Source organism: Rhinatrema bivittatum, chromosome 2, assembly GCF_901001135.1.
Source record: "Rhinatrema bivittatum chromosome 2, aRhiBiv1.1, whole genome shotgun sequence".
NCBI lineage: Eukaryota > Metazoa > Chordata > Amphibia > Gymnophiona > Rhinatrematidae > Rhinatrema > Rhinatrema bivittatum.
The window spans coordinates 38,232,161-38,253,122 of record NC_042616.1 but is presented as its reverse complement, the minus strand read 5'-3'; the positions used below and the strand labels follow the sequence as shown (position 1 = coordinate 38,253,122).

General features: G+C 44.4%; 1 protein-coding gene across 4 annotated transcripts in view; it reads left to right on the top strand.

Annotated features, from left to right (window-relative positions):
• LOC115083879 (zinc finger protein 501-like) overlaps positions 1-15,999 on the top strand; it is a 38,507-nt gene extending 22,508 nt beyond the window's left edge. The window contains exons 5-7 of one of the 4 annotated variants that reach the window (XM_029587934.1): positions 669-797; positions 4,489-4,593; positions 14,220-15,999. In XM_029587934.1, coding sequence (XP_029443794.1) covers positions 669-797; positions 4,489-4,593; positions 14,220-15,325 — 1,340 coding nt within the window. In that variant the 3' untranslated portion in view covers positions 15,326-15,999. The remainder of the gene's footprint in view (positions 1-668; positions 798-4,488; positions 4,594-14,219) is intronic. The other 3 variants (XM_029587936.1, XM_029587935.1, XM_029587937.1) reach the window with 3 other exon arrangements.
• The last annotated feature ends 4,963 nt before the right edge of the window (positions 16,000-20,962 follow it).

Here is a 20,962-nt window from a genome sequence, read left to right as displayed (position 1 = left end):
ATAGAGGGAGACTGGTGGGAACCGGGTGAGGGACTGAGGGAGACTGGTGGGGACCCGAATTAAGTTGAGATTAAGGGCCCGATTTAGACTGACGCGAAGTGAAAAATCAGGCTTATTAAATCGGGCCCTGAAGGATCTGCAGCAGACATCAGATGGAGATCGTGCCTCCCTTGCCCTGTGCCCCAGCGTCAGCCGCTGGCTCCTAATGTCATGACTCAGGGTGGGTGGAGCCTTGGGGGCCGCTCTTGGACTGACCCTGCCTAGAAAGCACAAAGCACTTCTTAGGCTCCAATAAGGCAGCAGCTGACTGGCAGGAAGGGCCTGGCCCAGAATAGTCAGCAGGTGCAAAAAAAACAAGACCGATGCCTTGGAAAGTAAATTTATTGAATACAGTTTAGAAACCGTAATGACTTTAGACGGGAACCCAGCAGGGCTTAACCTGAGTAAGTGCATCCCAAGTAGTGGTCAGTACAGTCCTACCCTAAGCCCTGCTCCCAGAATGTCGCCCCCAGCCCCCATCCTCTCTCTTTCTACCTGGATCGAAAGTTACTCAGCTAGAATTTAGCCCAGGAAAAGAGGGAAAGGTTAAATTAAAGGGTTTTTGTCCAGGTAACTGGAAAATCACTCTTAAGAAACCTCTCGTTGTACCTGTCTTTTCCCCATAACAGGCTCCCCCCGTGTCAGGCCCGACATCCTTTTCCGGTTTAACCATGAAGGACGCGGGATCGAGCCCCAGGGATCCGAGGACAGAGGAGGTCTGACCATCGCAGACCCTCGTGAGGAGCTGCGTGAAGCAGGTGACGGGGCTTGCATTAAAGCCGGGGTTAGAAAGATAGAAACATGACGGCAGTAAAAGACCGTATGGCCCATCTAGTCTGCCCGTCAGTCCGATTAATTGAGCATTATAATTCCCATCCCTTCCTTAGAGCTCCCCTGTGTTTATCTCATGCTTTCTTTAATTCAGATACAGTTTTTACCTCCACCAGTTACACTAGCAGGCCATTCCATGCATCCACCCCCCTCTCTAAAGAAATATTTGCTAAAATTACTCCTAAGTCTATTCCCTTTCAATCTCATCTCATGACCCCTGCTCTAGAGCCTCCTTTCCATTGTAAAAGGCTCCCCTCCTGTGCATGGAAACCTTTGAGATATTTGAATGTCTCTATCTTATCTCCCCTATCTCGCCTTTCCTCTAGGGTCTTCATCTTTAGATCTCTAAGTCTATCCCCATCTGCTTTAGAACGAAGACCACTGGCCATTTTAGTAGCCTCCCTCTGGACCGACTCCATCCTGTTTATATCCTTTTGAAGGTGGGGTCTCCAGAACTGCGCACAGTATTCCTCGTGAGGTCTCACCAGGGACCTATACAGGGGCACTATCACCTCCCTGTATCTGCTGACCATTCCTCTCTCTATGCACCCAAGCATCTTTCTGGCTTTTACCGTCGCTTTTTCCACCTGTTTGGCCACCTTAGGATCATCGGATACAATCACCCCCAGGTCCCGCTCTTCCTTTGGGCTTAGAAGAATTTCACCTCCAATACTGTACCTTCCCCTTGGATTTTTGCATCCTAAATGCATTATTCTGCATTTTTTTAGTATTAAATCTTAGCTGTCAAACCTTAGAGCATGTCTCGAGCTTCACTAGATCCCTTCTCATATTTTCCCACACCTTCCTGGCTGCCCGCCCTGTTACAGTTTTGGTGTCATTGCAAAAAGGCAAAACTTCCCCGCCAACCCTTCCGTTATGCTGCTCACGAAAATGTTGAAAAGAACCGGTCCGAGGCCCGATCCCTGCGGCACAGCGCTAGTAACAACCCCCTCCTCAGAGAAAACTCCCATTCACCACTTCCCTTTGTGGCCTCCCGCTCGGCCGGCTTCTAACCCAGTCACGCACTCTAGGGCGCTCAATGATGGGAATTCAGTTTGCTATTGAGAAATTAAGTAACGTGTTTGCCGGCGTGTAGGACGCAGTTTTTTCCCCTCAAAATAGGGGAAAGATATGGAGTGCATGCTATGCGCCAGTAATCAAAATTAACAGTGGGGGGGGGGGGGGGGAGTGATGCGGTGGCGTCGGGGAGCGAGGGCGCGCCGACGCCACCGCGTGCCAGCCAATTGGGTGGCGCGCCCTCGCTCCCCGACGCCACCGCGTCACTTCCCACCGGACGCTGTTAATTTTGATTGGGGACGCCGAGCTTCGGCAAGCCCCTTTTGGTAATAATATTATTTTTTATTTTATTTATTTTTTTATTTTATTTATGCAATTTTCAGATATATTTACATTCATATATCAAAAGAAATACAGAGATAACACATATATATTACTAAATATAGAAACTCCCTAAGGATGAAGACAGTATTGTATTTTAAACTTAAATCTCTTAATCAATATAGGAAATCTGGGAGCAAGATGTACTTTCATGAAACATAGAGCTCATATAAGACATACTTCTAAATATTAAAGGCATAAACCTTCACAGAGTTGCTTAACCCCCCATTTTCTCTTCTGGAGCATCGCACCTCACTTTTTACCATCTAAGAACCCTCTGAGTTGTTCTGGTTCATAGAAAATATATTTATTTTGCTGATATCTCAATAATATTATTTTAAGTCCTGCACAGATTATAGAAAAAGAGAATGGATTACGGAAAAACAAATTCAGAGCAGATGCTCCAAAGTTCATTTTTCTGCAGAAGATTGGAAGGGGCTCTGTAGCTGCCAGTTCAACGTCAGCCCATGCGGAAATGGGGTACTAATGCCAAGGAACAGGCCTTATTGAATCGAACGTCTTTCATTCTTTCCTCTCTAGAGTTCTCAGGTTCTCACAAATGCCAAATAGGCTAAACAATTTCTCATTCTGTGAGAAAATAATGTTAAAAAAACAAAAAACAAACTCTCTCTGCAATACTTGTCGCTCTTCTTCAACTTTTGGCCAGACATCTGAAAAGTCGGTGCTGGACAGATAGCTGAGGGAGGAGAGAACTGTCTGAAATCAGATAGCCATGAACTACAGACTGATGCTAAAAATGATGCCAGAAGCCGCGCCATTTTTTTTTTTTTTTTTTAAAGCATAGCCAGCTGTCGATTTTGATTGGGGAAGCCACGCTTCGGCCAGCCCCTCTTGCCCAGCACCGGCCAATCGGGGAGCGAGGCTTGCCCAATCAAAATCGACAGCTGGCTATGCTTAAAAAAAAAAAGTGGCAGGGAGAGGGAGGAGCAAGATCTGGAAGAAGAGTTATTGAGATGCTGCAGAATTTTTATTTTCTTCAAAGGTCTTTTTTATTTTATGAATATTAATTCAGCCTCAGGTTTGCCGATGAGATTTAAAGTGCTAGGAGGATGACAATGCCGGTTCTTGTCGTCAGGTCATCATGTGGGAATCAGCCTTCTCTGTGTAAGTACAGCAGCAGAGCCGGGTGACAAAACAGATTATGATCACAGGCGTACAGAGAGAGAGAGAGAGAGACAAACAGATAGACAGAGAGAGAGAGACAGGCAGGAGTTAGAGCGAGACAGACATTGGGACAGAAACACAGAAAAGGGGCTTGCCGAAGCGCAGCTTCCCCCCCCCCCCCCCCAACGAAAATCATATTCACCAAAAAATAGAGAAAATTATTTTTTCCTTAAAAACGTGTATAAAAAAGGGGATGTGTCTTATATGCCACTGCGCCCTGTACGCCGGCGAATACGGAATCTTGGCGAAACCATGCTTTATAACCCTCTGTCGATATGAAAAGGAAACAGGACTGAGAACGCACACACAGATTCCCCTCCAAAACCGATCCAAACATTTTTCCTAGAATTCAGTCACCTCCTCTGGATCAGTCACAGCAAGAACGAGACAGGGAATCAAGAACCCTGACACCTAACCTCTTTGGGGGGGGGGATAATTTTATTTGTTCTGCTTCCATTACTTCTGCATTTCTCATTCATTTTCAAGTCGCTCTTGTTTTTTTGTATTTCATTCCTTCCTTCTCTCTTTCTGTCAGCCTCCCCCCCCACCACCATGTCGCCACGGCCTGTCTCTCTCCTCACCTCCTCCGTTCCCCTCTCCAGTCTTTTACTCGTCTCCCCTCAGTCTCTCCTCTCGTTCTCTCCTTTGTTTTGTCTCTGCCTTCATCCCCCTATGAGTTCTTGTCATCCTGCTTTCCACCCTCACCTATTCCTGAGCTCTCTCCGTGCTGCCCCTTCCTCCCCACCACCACCATCGTGGTGGTTCTGATTTCTTCCGGAAGAGGCTGGAGGTAACATTCCCCTCCGCTGCGATCAGCAGAAGGGGGTAGGTGTTGGGATGGAGGAAGGGGCGGCGACTCTGCAGCGCTTTTCCTTTCCGTGGTTTGGGGGGGACCTGTGTCTGCGTTCCCGAGGACCCTAAATACCTTTCCCCGAGATACTTTCATTTCTCCCATCATCTCTCTCTTCTAGCTGAATCGTGCTGTTCTTGAGTCGGTAGGCCCAGACTGAAGGTACTTTCCCATTTTTCTAACAGGCGGCCCAGGTTACAGTCCTGACCCCAGTGTAGAGATCCTGAAAACGAAAGAGCCTGATGTCAGCGAGCAGCTGGAGGGAGGAGAGGAGATTACTGATGAAAGTGGTGAGCAAACAATTCCCTCATAATAGGCTGCTTGCCCTGCACTGTGGAGATTCTCAGACCTTAAAAACAGAGAGGGTGAATCTTTTTTCTGGCTTTCAAGTCGATTTTTTTTTTAAAGAACTTAATTTTATTAAACAGTATAAAAGGGATACAATTGAGTTACCATCCACGGTACAAGGTGTTTGTTTTACAGCAAAACCCCACGTTATAACATCGATCAAACAACCAACACTTCTCTAAGCTCTTTACATCCAACAAGGCAAAATCCCAACTTCCCAAACCTCAACCCAACCCATCCTACCCCTCCTCCCCCAAGCCCTCCCTCCCATGGCTCAAGTGTGAGATGCAATAGAACTATACCTTCCGAAACGTAAAAGAAAAATGTAGATACTACACATTAATAGTGAAGTCCTTCACCTTAGAATATCTTCCTTTATGTTCGGCTATCAGCAGTTCCATCTCAGTCCAAAGACGTGGCTCTTAATACCATTCCTTTGTAGAGGATCGGTTCATCTTCCTCCATCCTCCTCCAAAGCACTCTCCTTCCAAGTGCAAAGAGTTTCTTTATGATTCTTATAGCCTTACCACCCCCCTCCAACTCAAGAGAGTAAAAAAAGCAGAAGAAAAGGGTCCTTGCGTCTTCCGGAATCTTCACCCCTGTCAGCATGTCTAACATTGCCCCAGAAAGACGTAATGACAGGGCACAGACAAGAGCGTGTGCGATCAGTTCCCCTTTGATATCGGAGCCTCTCCAGCAGTCTTCCAGTTTGTTTGGCTCCACGGCTTTTCAAGCATGTTGGAGTCCGGCAGGTCTGCGTACAGATACGGTATTGCTGTCCCTCGATATCCAGCGATCCCAGTCCTCCTATAGAATCTCCCATCCTGTCTTTGCCCCGCACATTTCCCAGTTTTAAGTCTTTGAGCCACCACGTGGCTTTATAAATTTTGCTTCGTTATCGTCCCGCAGATCAGTTTAGAGAAATGAGTTTTTCTCCCCTGCCAGCAGATGGAGACAGAGAAGACGAGCTTTACTATGCTGCTGGTACATAAGATGGTGGGCTGCCTCTCCCCTACCAGCAGATGGAGACAGAGAAGACGAGCTTTAATGTACTGCTAGTATATAAGATGGTGGGCCACCTCTCCCCTACCAGCAGATGGAGACAGAGAAGACGAGCTTTACTGTGCTGCTGGTACATAAGATGGTGGGCCACCTCCCCCTACCAGCAGATGGAGACAGAGAAGACGAGCTTTATTGTGCTGCTGGTAGATAAGATGGGGTGCCGCCTCTCCCCTGCCAGCAGTTGGAGACAGAGAAGATGAGCTTTACTGTGCTGCTGGTACATAAGATGGTATGCCGCCTCTCCCCTACCAGCAGATGGAGACAGAGAAGACGAGCTTTACTGTGCTGCTGGTACATAAGATGGTGTGCCACCTCTCCCCTACCAGCAGATGGAGACAGAGAAGACGAGCTGTACTGCACTGCTGGTAGATAAGATGGTGTGCCGCCTCCAGTTGCTCAGGATTTTCTGTCTCCAGTGGATTGTAGGAGTGTTCAACTCACAGTGTGCCGTTCTGGAGGACACGTTTCCTTCCGGGGTGCCAGGCCTTAAGGCTATTCTCCTGGTTGAGAAGGGCGAGCAGGGGGTTGGTGGCCTGTGGCTTGCTTCTGCCCTGGCAGGGAGGAGGGTCTGAAAGCCAGTAGTGCTGGCTCCCTTCTTATCTAGCCTCGCCCTTTCCCCTCTGGTCTGCTTCCTAATCTGCTTCAGAAGACGTCCTCAGGAAAGCTTTTATTTCTCTTCTTTGCCTTTATTGCTACTTGCTCTTGGGATAAAGTTTAAAAAAAAAAAAAGAATAAAGAGCAGTTTGCGGCAAGGGAAGCAGGGAGCCGCGTTTGCAGGCAGGGCTGAGCAGCTGAGCAGCCCAGTCTGTGGTGCGGCTTTCTCAGGGCTGGGACTGGGCTGAGGAGAGAGGACATGAGCCGCGGTGGCTCTGGGTGAGCTTTCGGCCGCACGTCATTTGCATGATGGCAGCTTCCCGCTGAACATGGGAAGCCGTGCGTGGCGTGGGGGGGTGGGATCAGAGTTTTAAACTGCTGCCCTCCGGCCTCTGCCGATCCAGCATGGATGGTGATGAGAGATCTTCAGGGGAGCGTCTTTAGGATACCGAAGGGAGATGGTCTGCTGTGAAAATGCAGGCATGGGAAGCGGAGTCCAGGACTGGGGGGGGGGGGGGGAAGTTTGGAGCATGGTGGGAAGTGGCCTATTCCGCGGTACAGGAGGACTCTGCTGAGGCCTTTAAAGGATCCCCTGGTGTTCGCCCTGGTTCATGGGGAACCAAACGTATGGCAAGATAAGTCAGCTGATGGTCCTGCAGGGGGATGCTGGTTGGAGCTGGTTGCCTCTAAACCTTTTTTTTTTCCATGATTTTTGTTTTCTTATGCATAAAGCATTCCTAGTTAAGGAGAGTTTGGGTTCAGGCAGTCGGTACCTCGGGGGTGCTCCTTCGGGGTGGCGGGGCCTGTGATTCACCCCAGTTCCAAGAGACGTCACTTCATGTTGGACTTGGTTTGGCAGGAGTCCATGGCCTTGGGACGTTTTCTCGGAGAAGGCTCCCAAGGGAATTCGAGGTATTGCTGGGTTGGTCAGAGCCCCTCTGGAGGAGGGAGAACTCCTGGTGACAGAGGGAAATGACCCAAAGGTAGTCTGTATTTTCAAATGGGACAAATTAACAGCCATCGTGGTGCAGGCCCTTGCAGAGCGGGGAGTTAAAGGAGAGAAATCTGAACCAAATCAAGAAGGGGTGGATCCCATTTTGGACTGATTGGGATGTGCTGGAGGCTGACTTGAGTGTAGGCAGAGCCATGGTGTTGCTATATCCTCTTCCTGAGGAGGTCTTGGAGCTTGGCAGCCCTTCAGGACGCCACAGAGTTGTAGGATGGAAATGTTAATAGATCAGTCCTAGTGCTCAGGGCACCTGTTTTGTTCTAGTTTTGTGGCAAAAGCAATGTTGTCGCTGTGTTCAGTAGATTCCGGTGACTGGCATGGAGGAGAGCCTACCGGAGAGGAAGGCGGTTCAGGTGGAGGCGGGTATTGCCTTCATACCTGATGCCTCGTATGATTTGTTTCATCTGAAGGCCAGGAGTTTAGTGTCAGTGGTTTCAGTGACACACTGCATTTGACTGTGTATTTGGGCAGCAGCATTTGCTTGAAGTCGCAGTTGGGTAAATTCCCATTATGTGGAAAGTTGCTTGCAAATGGCCGGCGGATACGCCCGGTGGAGTTTGCAAAGGGTCTCCTTCTCAGCAGATGTTCCGGAACCGAGACGTTATTTTCTGGGGAAGAGTTCTTTATCCCAGAGGCAGCGTGGCAGAAGGCCCCTGTGCTTTCGTGGAGGCCGAGGAAGCATGGGGCTCCAGTTCAAGAGGTCTTAAGAGTTCTCCTAAAGTTCAAAGGGGGTCGCTTCTTCATTTATTGAGATAGGAGACCACTTGGCTCAGTTTCACGAGAAGGGGAATAAGATTACAGTGGACCAGTGGGTTCGCTCTTTACTAAGGGGTGGCTATGATTTAGATGCGTTCCTGCTTTCCACCGTGCCTCTCCACTAAAGTGGAAGGTGGTACGTTCCCTGGGAACATCCTTTCCATTTGACAGTGGTGGTTCTGGTGCCACAGGATGGCAGAGGTCTAGGCTGGGATTCCATAGGAAGGAACATTGCAACCAATTTTAGATTTGAACAAGGTGAACCGTTCTTCTGTAGGCCCACAGGTTGGTGGTTGCGGCAGTGAAGAAAGGTGAATTTCGATGTTTTGGACCTTTCTGAAGTGAACGTGACTTTACAGGTGCCCTTTTTTTGAGATGGAAACTCTGCGGTCGGTGATCACTGTAGTTGGAAAAAGGAGAGTTCTTGGTGTCCATAGATTGGATGTAAGTCTATCTTCACATCCTCATTTGAAGAGTTTGTCGGAGTAACTCAGTTGTGGTGCTCGGGGGCATTTCCAAGTTCAAGTGGCTTCCCTTTGGGCTGTTCGCCTCGTGTGGTTTTCCAAGGTGATAGTGGTAGTGGCTTTAGCCTCTTTCAAGGGGGGAATTCTGGTTCATCCTTATTTCAACAGCTGGCAGATTAGGGCAAAGCTGAGGGATGGTACAGATGTTGCAGACCTTGGAATAGGACCTAATTTTAGCAACGAGCAATCTACTTCCATCACAGGATTTGGAATTCATGAGAGTGCATTTCAAAACAAGTGTAGACAAGGTGTTCCATACAGCAGACAGGATGCTGAATCCAGTGGGAGCACTGAGAGGAGATGATCATCTTGCTGGTGGATGAAGAGAATCTGTACATAAGAACATAAGATATTGCCATACTGGGTCAGACCAAGGGTCCATTAAGCCCAGTATCCTGTGTCCAGCAGTGGCCAAGCAGTGGTTTGGGTACTTGCCAGTACCTGGCAAGTACCCAAACATTAAATGAATAGATCCCAGGCTACTAAGCCTTATTGATTAATAGCAGTTTATGGACTTCTGCTCTAGGAATTTATCCAAACCTTTTTTAAACCCATCTACACTAATTACTGTAACCACATCCTCTGGCAATGAATTCCAGAGCTTAATTATACGTTGAGTGAAAAAGAATATTCTTCAATTTGTTTTAAATGAGCTACTTATTAACTTCATGGAGTGCCCCCTAGTCTGTCTATTATCAGAAAGTGTAAATAACCGATTCACATTTATGCATTCAAGTCCTCTCATGATTTTAAAGAACTCTATCATATCCCCCCTCAGCCGTCTCTTCTCCAAGCTGAACAGCCTCAACCTCTTTAGTCTTTCCTCATAGGGTTGCCCTTCTCTGTGCCTTCTCCAGTGCAACTATATCTTTTTTGAGATGCGGCGACCAGAATTGCACACAGTATTCAAGGTGCGGTCTCACCATGGAACGATACAGAGGCATTATGACATTTTCCGTTTTATTAACCATTCCCTTTCTAATAATTCCCAACATTCTGTTTGCTTTTTTGACTGCCGCAGCACACTGAACCGACGATTTTAAAGTATTATCCACTATGATGCCTAGATCTCTTTCTCGGGTGTTAACGCCTAATATGAAACCTAACATTGTGTAACTATAGCATGGGTTATTTTTCCCTATATGCATCACCTTGCACTTGTCCACATTAAATTTCATCTGCCATTTGGATGCCAAATCATCCAGTCTCACAAGGTCCTCCTGCAATTTATCACAATCCGCTTGAATTTTAACTACTCTGAATAATTTTGTGTCATCTGCAAATTTAAGCACCTCACTTGTCGTACCCAGATCATTTATAAATATATTACAAAGCACCGGTCCAAGTTCAGATCCCTGAGGCACTCCACTGTTTACCTTTTTCCACTGTGAAAACTGACCATTTAATCCTTCTCTGTTTCCTGCCTTTTAATCAGTTTGCAATCCACAAAAGGACATCACCTCCTATCCCAAAACTTTTAGTTTTTTTAGAAGCCTTTCATTAGGGACTTTGTCAAACGCCTTCTGAAAATCCAAATATACCATATCTACCGGTTCACCTTTGTCCATGTTTATTCACCCCTTCAAAAAAATGTAGGAGATTTGTGAGGCAAGACTTCCCTTGGGTAAATCCATGTTGGCTGTCTCCTATTAATCCATGTCTATCTAAATGTTCTGTGATTTTTTTTCTTTATAACAGTTTCCACAATTTTTCCTGGCACTGAAGTCAGGCTCACCGGTCTATAGTTTCCCAGATCACCCCTGGATCCCTTTTTAAATATTGGGGTTACATTAGCCACCCTCCAGTCTTCAGATAATCTTAATGATAGGTTACAAATTTTTACTAATAGGTCTGAAATTTCATTTTTTAGTTCCTTCAGAACCCTGGGGTATATACCATCCGGTCCAGGTGATTTATTATTTATCAGTTTGTCAGTCTGGCCTACTACATCTTCCAGGTTCACCGTGATTTGGTTCAGTCCATCTGAATCATCACCCATGAAAACCTTCTCCGGTATGGGTATCTCTCCAACATCCTCTTCAGTAAACATTGAAGCAAAGAAATCGTTTAATCTTTCCATGATGGCCTTAACTTCTCTAAGTGCACCTTTAACCCCTCGATCATCTAACGGACCATCCAACTCCCTTGCAGGCTTTCTTCTTCAGATATCTTTTAAAAAGTTTTTACTGTGAGTTTTTTGCCTCTGTGGCCAAATTCGTTTCAAATTCTCTCTTAACCTGTCTTATCAGTGTCTTACATTTAATTTGCCAGTGCTAATGGTTTATCCTATTTTTCTCTGGATCCTTCTTCCAATTTTTGATTGAAGATCTTTTGGCTAAAATAGCCTCTTTCACCTCACCTTTTAACCATGCCAGTAATCATTTTGCTTTCCTTCCACCTTTCTTAATACATATGGACTGTGCTTCTAAGATAGTATTTTAAACAATGACCATGACTATTGCACACTCTTTATCTTTGTAACTGCACTTTTCAGGTTTTGTTTTTTTTAACTATTTTTCTCATTTTCTCAAAGTTTCCCTTTTGTAAGTTTAGCACGAGAGCCGTGGATTTGCTACTGTCCCCCTTCCAGTCATTAATTCAAATTTGATCATATTATGATCACTATTGCCAAGCGATCTCACCACCGTTACGTCTCTCACCAAGTCTTGTGCTCCACTGAGAATTAGATCTAAAATTGCTCCCTCATAAAACTGTCATTTATTCCATCCAAGAACTTTATCTCTCTAGCATGTCCCGATGATACATTTACCCAGTCAATATTGGGGTAATTGAAGTCTCCCATTATTACTGCACTGCCAATTTGGTTAGCTTCCCTAATTTCTCTTAGCATTTCACAGTCCGTCTCACCATCTTGACCAGGTGGACGGTAGTATACCCCTATCACTATAGTCTTCCCCAATACAAGGGTTTTCTACCCATAAAGATTCGATTGTACATTTAGTCTCATGCAGGATGCTTATCCTGTTGGAGTCTATGCCATCCCGGACATAAAGTGCCACACCTCCTCCCGAGTGCTCCTCTCTGACATTGCGATATAATTTGTACCCCGGTATAGCACTGTCCCATTGGTTGTCCTCCTTCCACCATGTCTCTGAGATGCCAATTAATTCTATGTCATCATTCACTGCTATACATTCTAATTCGCCATCTTACTTCTTAGACTTCTGGCATTAGCATACAAACATTTCAAAGTTTGTTTTTGGTTTGTATTTTCATTCTGCTTTTTAATTGATAGAGATGAGATAGAATTTTTTAGCTCAGGTGAGTTTTTAGTTACAGGCACTTGGACTACTTTTCTTATTATTGGGACCTCACTGTCGGGATGCCCTAATTCTAATGCATCATTAGTATCCTTTAAAGTTACCTCTCTCCGAACCATGCGCTGCTGAGCGACTGTCGGCTTTCCCCTTTGTTCTAGTTTAAAAGCTGCTCTATCTCCTTTTTAAAGGTTAGCGCCAGCAGTCTGGTTCCACCCTGGTTAAGGTGGAGCCCATCCCTTCAGAAGAGACTCCCCCTTCTCCCAAAAGGTTCCCCAGTTCCTAACAAAACTGAATCCCTCTTCCTTGCACCATCGTCTCATCCACGCATTGAGACTCCGGAGCTCTGCCTGCCTCTGGGGACCTGCACGTGAAACAGGGAGCATTTCAGAGAATGCTACCCTGGAGGTTCTGGATTTCAGTTTTGTACCTAAGAGCCTAAATTTGTCTTCCAGAACCTCCCTCCCACTTTTTCCTATGTCGTTGGTGCCCACATGTACCACGACAGTCGGCTCCTCCCCAGCACTGTCTAAAATCATATCTAGGTGACGCGTGAGGTCCGCCACCTTTGCACCAGGTAGGCATGTTACCAGGCGATCCTCACGCCCACCAGCCACCCAGATGTCTACATTCCTAATAATCGAATCACCAACTATGACGGCCAAACTAACCCTTCCCTCCTGGGCAGTAGGCCTTGGGGAGATATCCTCGGTGTGAAAGGACAATGCACCACCTGGAGAGCAGGTCCTTGCTACAGGATCCTTTCCTGCTGCACCAGGTTGATGCTCTCCAATCATGAGACCTTCTTCCTCCAAAGCAGCACCAGGGCTGCCAGCCTGCAGTTGGGATTTGGCTACTATATCCCTGAAGGTCTCATCTATATACCTCTCTGTCTGCCTCAGCTCCTCCAGGTCTGCTACTCTAGCCTCCAGAGATCGGACTCGTTCTCTGAGAGACAGGAGCTCTTTGCATCGGAAGCACATGTACAACTTCTCACCGGCGGGTAAAAAATCATACATGTGACACTTGATGCAAAAGACTGGGAAGCCCCCCTCTTGTTGCGTGACTGCTGCCTTCATCTTAAATTTTTTCAGTTCCTAGTAAAGTTTTAGGTTGCTGTGGAAGTTGTTGAAGGGAGTTCTCTGGTTGGTTTTGCGGTTATCCTTCACCTTGCTCAAGGATAAGGGGCTGATTTATTTGATCTTCGCTTGGTTGTAGATTGCACTGTGTGACTGCAGGTGGCACACTGTCTTATGTACCATCAGTACAGTAAAGCTTGTCTTCCGTGTCTCCATCTGCTGATAGGGGAGAAAGCCCCATCTGTCTGAGGGAAGGATCCAGATTTTAAAACATCCTGAAACAACCATGTCATAGCTGGAGCTAACAATCTTGAAAACCTTTTATAATGATCCATCCCAAATCCACATCAACCCTGCAAGCCTTATCACCTTTCAGCTTCTGAAAATCTCACTGTGTATTAATAGGAGCATCCCGCTGGGTCTGACTTCATTTAGGAAGTGAGGCATCTTCCAAAAACCTCCAATTTCTTCTAAAGCACTTGAGCTGTCAGAGGAATATAGAATAATACAAAAACTGCTAAAAGCACCATCCACTGCTTGAGGAGATATGAGAGTCTTATCATCGGCTTTGATCTCCTTAATACCATTGCTTAATTTCTTTCCTCTCAGTTGACCTGCCAAAAAGGGTACCAGGTTTGTTACTTTTATCAAAATCTCCAGCTTAGTAACCCTCAACAAATACTTTATCTTATCATAAAGTAAAGAATGGTACTGTGACTTTAGAGTACAAAGATCTTCAACGTGGGTTTCTCCTCCTGATTTTTTTGTGCTCATTTTCCAGCTAAGTCATAATGTCCTTTATCGGGAGAAATTTAGCCCTTCTGTCTTTCTTTTCAAAGGCTGAAATGGAAATAAAATAGCCTATCATTGGGACTGCCCGCCTCCCACACTGTCTTAATAACGGTCTCAGAAGTATCATTACCTTGAAGATACCCTGCCCATTTACTCATACCTCCATATCCAACAGTAGGTCCAGATTGATTCCCAGGTCCCCATCAGGGCCATCAGAATGAAGGGAATCACCGCAGAGACTGGAAGTGAGGATGAGATGCACAGACCCAGCGGGATGAGATCAGACAGGGCCTGTTTCCCTTTCTTCGTGTGCTGTTGCCACCTTATCCTGTCTACAACCAACATCACTATCCGTTATGTGTCATATGGAACCTTAGGCTAAAGGACTTTAAATAATCATATGGGGATGATATTTTCCTATATCTATTCTTCTCCATAGCTGTAAATGATCATACTCTCATTTTTATCCAACAGATGATGAATTCAGCAACAATACGGAGAGGCAACAAATGCAGAATGGGCAGCAGAGGGATGAATGGAAACGCAAAGGCCCTTCCAGAGCCAGCTCAGAAAGTGACTGTGAAGGAGGTATCAGTTGCGTAACACCACTCAGGGTGGAAGAAAAAGCCCCAAAACAAGGGAGAAATTCCAACCACTGCCCAAACGTTGTACTCCGTGAAGAAGAGAGACCAATTAAAAGAGCTGATGCGTGGGAGTATTTCACCACAAACTCACATTCTGTTGAGCACCACGAAAAGACTGAATGTGGGAACAAGATCACTGAGAGGTCCAGTCACACATCTATCCAAGAATATCACGGAAGGGAGAAAAAATGTACAGATCCTGAAGCGGAGAAAAGAACCTCTAAGAAAACAAAACTTATGGCACATAGAAAAGCTCACATGCGAGAGAAACCTTTCCAATGTAATGAGTGTGAAAAATGCTTTGCAGATGGAGCTGAACTAGAGCGCCATGTAAGAATTCACTCAAAAGGAAGATTGTTTCAGTGTACTGAATGCGAGGAAAGATTTACAAGGAAGTTAGACCTGAAAAAGCATACAAAAATTCACCGAAAAGACAAACCTTACAAGTGTACTGAATGTGAAAAATGTTTTACATACAGGTCACGGTTTAAAGTTCATCAGCAAGTTCACAAAGGCCAGACCCCATTTAAATGTACAGACTGCAATAAATGTTTTAGTTTGGAATGCAACCTGCAACTGCATAAAATGGCCCACATGAGAGAGAAGCCATTTAAATGCTCTGTATGTGATAAAAGCTTCATGTATAAATCTAAATTAGAAGTCCATGAGAGAACTCACACCGGAGAAAAACCATTTAAGTGTTGTAAATGTCGTAAATGTTTCCATCACATATGTGAACTAAGAATGCATGAAAGAACGCACAGTGCAGAGAAACCATTTAAATGTTCCCAATGTAATAAAACCTTCCAGTTCAAATCTGGCCTAGGAATGCATGAAAGAATCCACACGGGAGAGAAACCTTTTAAATGTTCTGAATGTGATAAATGTTTCCGTCAGAAATGCCACTTGCAAAAGCATGAAATGACTCACTTGTGAGTGCCACCATTTAAATGTTCTGAATGTGATAGTGTAAATTTTAACCTGAGAATGCATGAAGTGATCCATACTGAATATCTCAAGATTGCAAATTGTATATAAATATCAAGGACTAGAGAAAGATGCAAAAATCTGGAAGAAATCACAGAGAGAAAAGATCATCAAAGAGTACTGCAGGGACTGAAACTGGTTTTAAAACCTAAACTTTTGTGGTTGGAAAAAGTTCTTGGACAATGGATAAGGCAATAAGTAATTTTTGAAGGAGTGGAGTTACTGATATTATCGGAAATAAAAAGCTTAGAAGTGTATTTGGGTTCTCAGCTTAGTATAAAAGCTCATATAAAGCATATAGCAAAAACAGCATTTTAAAAGTTGAAGATGCTTAGACCATTGAAATATATAATACCAATAGATATGTTCCGAATGGTACTTCAATTCCTTGTTTTGGGGCATGTTGATTATTGCACCACGATTTGTGTATATTTACCTGCAAAGGTATGGTTGTGTTACAATTAATTCAGAATGCTGCGGCCCGTCTTTTGTTAGCATTGCATAAATAAGAACAAAAGAAATTGCCATGCTGGGTCAAACCAAGGGTCCATCAAGCCCAGCATCCTGTTTCCAACAGAGAACAAACCAAGCCACAAGAACCTGGCAAGTACCTAAACACTAAGAAGATCCCATGCTACTGATGCAATTAATAGCAGTGGCTATTCCCTAAGTAAACTTGATTAATAGCAGTTAATGGATTTCTCCTCCAAGAACTTAACCAAACCTTTTTTTGAACCCTGCTACACAAACTGCACTAACCGCATCCTCTGGCAACAAATTCCAGAGCTTAATTGTGCATTGAGTGAAAAAGAATTTTCTCCGATTAGTCTTAAATGTGCTACTTGCTAACTTCATGGAATACCCCCTAGTCCTTCTATTATCCGAAAGTAAATAACCGATTCACATCTACTCATTCAAGATCTTTCATGATCTTAAAGACCTCTATGATATCCCCCCTTAGCCATCTCTTCTCCAAGCTGAACAGCCCCAACCTCTTCAGCCTTTCCTCATAGGGGAGCTGTTCCATCCCCTTTATCATTTTGGTTGCCCTTCTCTGTATCATCTCCACTGCAACTATATCTTTTTTTAGATGCAGCGACCAGAATTGTACACAATATTCAAGGTGCGGTCTCACCATGGAGCGATACAGAGGCATTATGACATTTTCCATTTTATTAACCATTCCCTTCCTAATAATTCCTAACATTCTGTTTGCTTTTTTGACTGCTGCAGCACACTGAGTTGACGATTTCAAAGTATTATCCACTATGATGCCTAGATCTTTTTCCTGGGTGGTAGCGCCTATTATGGAACCTAACATCGTGTAACTATAGCAAGCGTTATTTTTCCCTATATGCAACACCTTGCACTTGTCCACATTAAATTTCATCTGCCATTTGGATGCCCAATCTTCCAGTCTTGCAAGGTCCTCCTATAATGTATCACAGTCCACTTGTGATTTAATTACTCTGAATAAATTTTGTGTCATCCGCAAATTTGATAACCTCATTCGTCATTTATACATTTATTGAAAAGCACTGGTCCAAGTACAGATCCCTGAGGCACTCCACTGTTTACCCTTTTGCACTGAGAAAATTGACCATTTAATCCTACTCTCTGTTTCCTGTCTTTTAACCAGTTTGTAATCCACGAAAGGACATCGCCTTCTATCCCATAGCTTTTTAGTTTTTTTAGAAGCCTCTCATGAGGGACTTTGTCAAACGCCTTCTGAAAATCCAAATACACTATATCTACCAGTTCATCTTTATCCACAGATTTATTAACCCCTTCAAAAAAATGAAGCAGATTATGTTAGACAAGACTTCCCTTGAGTAAATCCATGTTGACTGTGTTCCATTAAACCATGTCTTTCTATATGCTCTACGATTTTGATATTTAGAATAGTTTCCACTATTTTTCCCAGTACTGAAGTCAGGCTCGCTGTTGTATAGTTTCCCTGATCGCCCCTGTAGCCCTTTCTAAATATTGGGGTTATGTTGGCCACCCTCCAATCTTCAGGTACAATGGATGATTTTAATGATAGGTTACACATTTTAACTAATAGATCAGAAATTTCATATTTGAGTTCCTTCAGTACCCTAGGATGCATACCATCAGGTCCAGGTGATTTGCTACTCTTTAGTTTGTCAATCTGATCTACTACATCTTCCAGGTTCACAGTGATTTGGTTCAGTTCGTCTGACTCATCACCCTTGAAAACCATCTCCAGGACTGGTATCTCCCAACATCCTCATTAGTAAACACGGAAGCAAATAATTCATTTAGTCTTTCTGCAATGGCCTTATCTTCCCTAAGAGCCCCTTTAATCCCTCGGTTATCTAAAGGTCCAACAGACTCCCTTACAGATTTCTTGCTTCGGATATATTTTAAAAAGTTTTTATTATGAGTTTTTGTCTCTACGGTCAACTTCATTTCAAATTATCTCTTTGTCTGTCTTATCAATGTTTTACACTTTACTTGACAGTGCTTATGCTTTATCCTATTTCTTCAGATGGATCCTTCTTCCAATTTTTGAAGGATTTTTTTTGGCTAAAATAGCCTCTTTCACCTCACCTTTTAACCATGACGGTAATCGTTTTGCCTTCCTTCCACCTTTCTTAATGCGCGGAATACATATGGACTACGCCTCTAGGATTGTATTTTTAAACAATGTCCATGCTTGTTGAACACTTTTAACCTTTGCAGCTGCACCTTTCAGTTTTTTTCTAACTATTTTCCTCATTTTATCAAAGTTTCCCTTTTGAAAATTTAGTGTTAGAGCTGTAGATTTACGTATTGTCCCCCTTCCAGTTATTAGTTTAAATTTGATCACGTTATGATCACTGTTGCCAAGTGGCTCCACCACCGTTACCTCTGTCACCAAATCTTGCATTCCACTAAGAATTAAATCTAAAATAGCTCCCTCTCTCGTTGGTTCCTGAAGCAATTGTTCCATGAAGCAGTCGTTTATGACATCTAAGAACTTTATGTCTCTATGACCATATTAGCCCAGGGTTGCAGATTCTACATTGGTTGCCAGTAAGGTACAAGGCACAGTTTTGCTTATTGGTTACAGTGTTTAAATTGTTGCATGTTGAGATGCCTTGTATTTTACACAAACCCCCCCCCCCCCTAAAATGATGTAGTCCAGTATGTGCTCTTCATTCTACAAATATGTATTTATTGCAAGTACCCTCAAACAGAGATTATAAATCTCAAAAAATCCGGAAGAGAGCTTTTTCTTATGTGGCTTCATTGTGAGGGGACTGCTTTACCATTGCATTTGAGAAAAGAAACAGATACAAAAGTGTTTAGGAAAAGTGTAAAGGCAGTACTTTTCCAAGAGGCATTTGGGTAAAAACAGTTCTGTAGCTCTTTTATGTACCGTTTTGTATATGTGATAACAGTTTTATGTTTATATTCTATTATGTATGTTTTTATGTAGACCACATTGAGCACTAAATAATTGTATGGAAGTTTGCAGTATATAAGTTTTAATATATAAAGCACTTTTCAATATCATTTATTTAACAGCAAAAACTAAGGTACAAGCTATTAATCAGTTTGCAATCTCCACACTCCCATACAGCTTTTGAATGATAAAGTGACCCTCTAAAGATCTTGAGACATTGGATGTAAAAGCAAGAAAACTCCATATCCAAGGGGTAATATGTATGAGGCAGGGTATGCTGAGACTGTACTGGTACATCCCTAGGCCTGAAGACAAAATGGGCCTTATAGAAGCAGATAAAAACCTGTAAAATTACTGTCATAAATCTCCAGGCTTACTAAACAGCATCAGCAGATCCCAGTGCTCAAAAAAATTGGTGAAGTACAAATGTTAATGACCACCGTAGGCCTCTGTTCTTAAAATTGGACAAGATCCCAACCAATGGAAGGACTGAGTGAGAATCCACCAGCGTGGGAGGGCAAAGAAGCAACAGAATTTGCCAAACAAGAGAAAAAAGAAATGTCTTTACATAATCAGATGAGCAAAAACAATTAGGGAAAAGCACAAATAGAGAGGGAAATACAAAAGAGCTCCTGCAGAAACCCCACGTAGACCACAGACTGACATAGAAATGGCTAAGGCTGGGGTTCCCAAACTTTCAGCCCCCCCCCCAACCCTTCTTATAACCCCAACTAATCCTCTGTGATCCCCTCATTTCACTCCACCCTCCATCCTCTCCCATCCCATCTCTATCACCTCCCAGCCTCAGGTCCTCCTCGCTGACCCTCTTCTCACATCCCATTAGCTGATCCCCTCTCGCTCCCAGCTCCTCTACGAAATCCTCCAGTCAATCCTCTTTCGTTCCCCATCACTTACCCTCTGTAGCAAATCCATCTTCAGCTGCTCCAACCCTCAGCCCCAATCTGCATCTAATCGCTCCCCCATCAAGCAGCCTCTTCTCTCGTCACCCTTCTGGGCTAGGGCCAGTGGCAATGTTTTCCTTTGGGTCCTAGGCCAGCAGGCTGGTGCTAGAGGCAACCTATTTCTCTTGCGTTGGTCCGTTTGTGGACGAGGAGCGAGGAGTCATGGCAGTCCCCCCCCCCCCCCCCCCAGCACGGGCACCCTCCCCTCACGGCCGAGCGCGAGCCTGGCGGTGATCTGCAAGTGGCGGAAGCGAGAGGATCGAAAGTCTCGCACAGGGGCCTGTGAGCCGGGGCCAGTTCACGGGCCCTACAGCAGCTCCAATCTGGGGAGAAGCTCGCGCAAGGGTGTGGCCTCGGCAGGACCTGTGACTGCGAGTTGGCTCGCAGGGTTCCACGCTGCCCTCCGCTGCTGCTGCTGCTGCTTCTGGTACCTGAAGAGGGCTCCCATTTGAGGCCCCCCAGCTAAAGGTTTTGTGACCTCCATTTGGGGTCCTGACCAATAATTTGGGAAGCCCTGGGCCAAGGAGAGGTGAGAGGTGAGTTTAAACCTAAAGACGAGACCATGGCATTTGTGAAAGCCGGTGTAAATTTATCAGTATACTGTATCGTTCTTAAAATGTCATGTTTAATTCTGGAAACCTAACGCTCCTTGGTTTTATCTTTTATTAACCAGGCTAGTCATTTTCCTGTTTTGGTACGCCACCTGTGAAGTTTATATTTAGGATACTGCAGATTTGTTGCTGCAGCTTTGTTGCCAGTAAAGCTGATTTTGTGTCCTGAGTTATGGCCCACATGGGTTCTCTTTTTTTGATTCTGCATTTTCTTGGTTGTCTATTATTTCTTTATTCCTTTTTTTCCTAGACCCTACTGTGTAGAGAATGTATTTGTTCCCTTTAGACTGCCTTCACAGGTTTCCGGAAGCCGTCAGTAATCACTTCCCCTGCTGACGTTTTCTGATTTGTATTCCCTCCAGGCCGTTTTCAGAACGGTTAGAACATATTGTCCTTAGATTGCCCAGGGCAGATTTTACGTCTGAAATTGTCCATTCCCCTTTTTTGATAAGGCTGCCTGGATTTACATAGGCAAATGGTCTGAGACAGAGCTCACTTCGATTTTATTAAAGAGGCCGAGCTTAGCAAATAATTATTGAAGAGCCATTGTAGAACAGAATGGGCAATCTCTCACCATCCACAATTCTACTAAAATCACCAA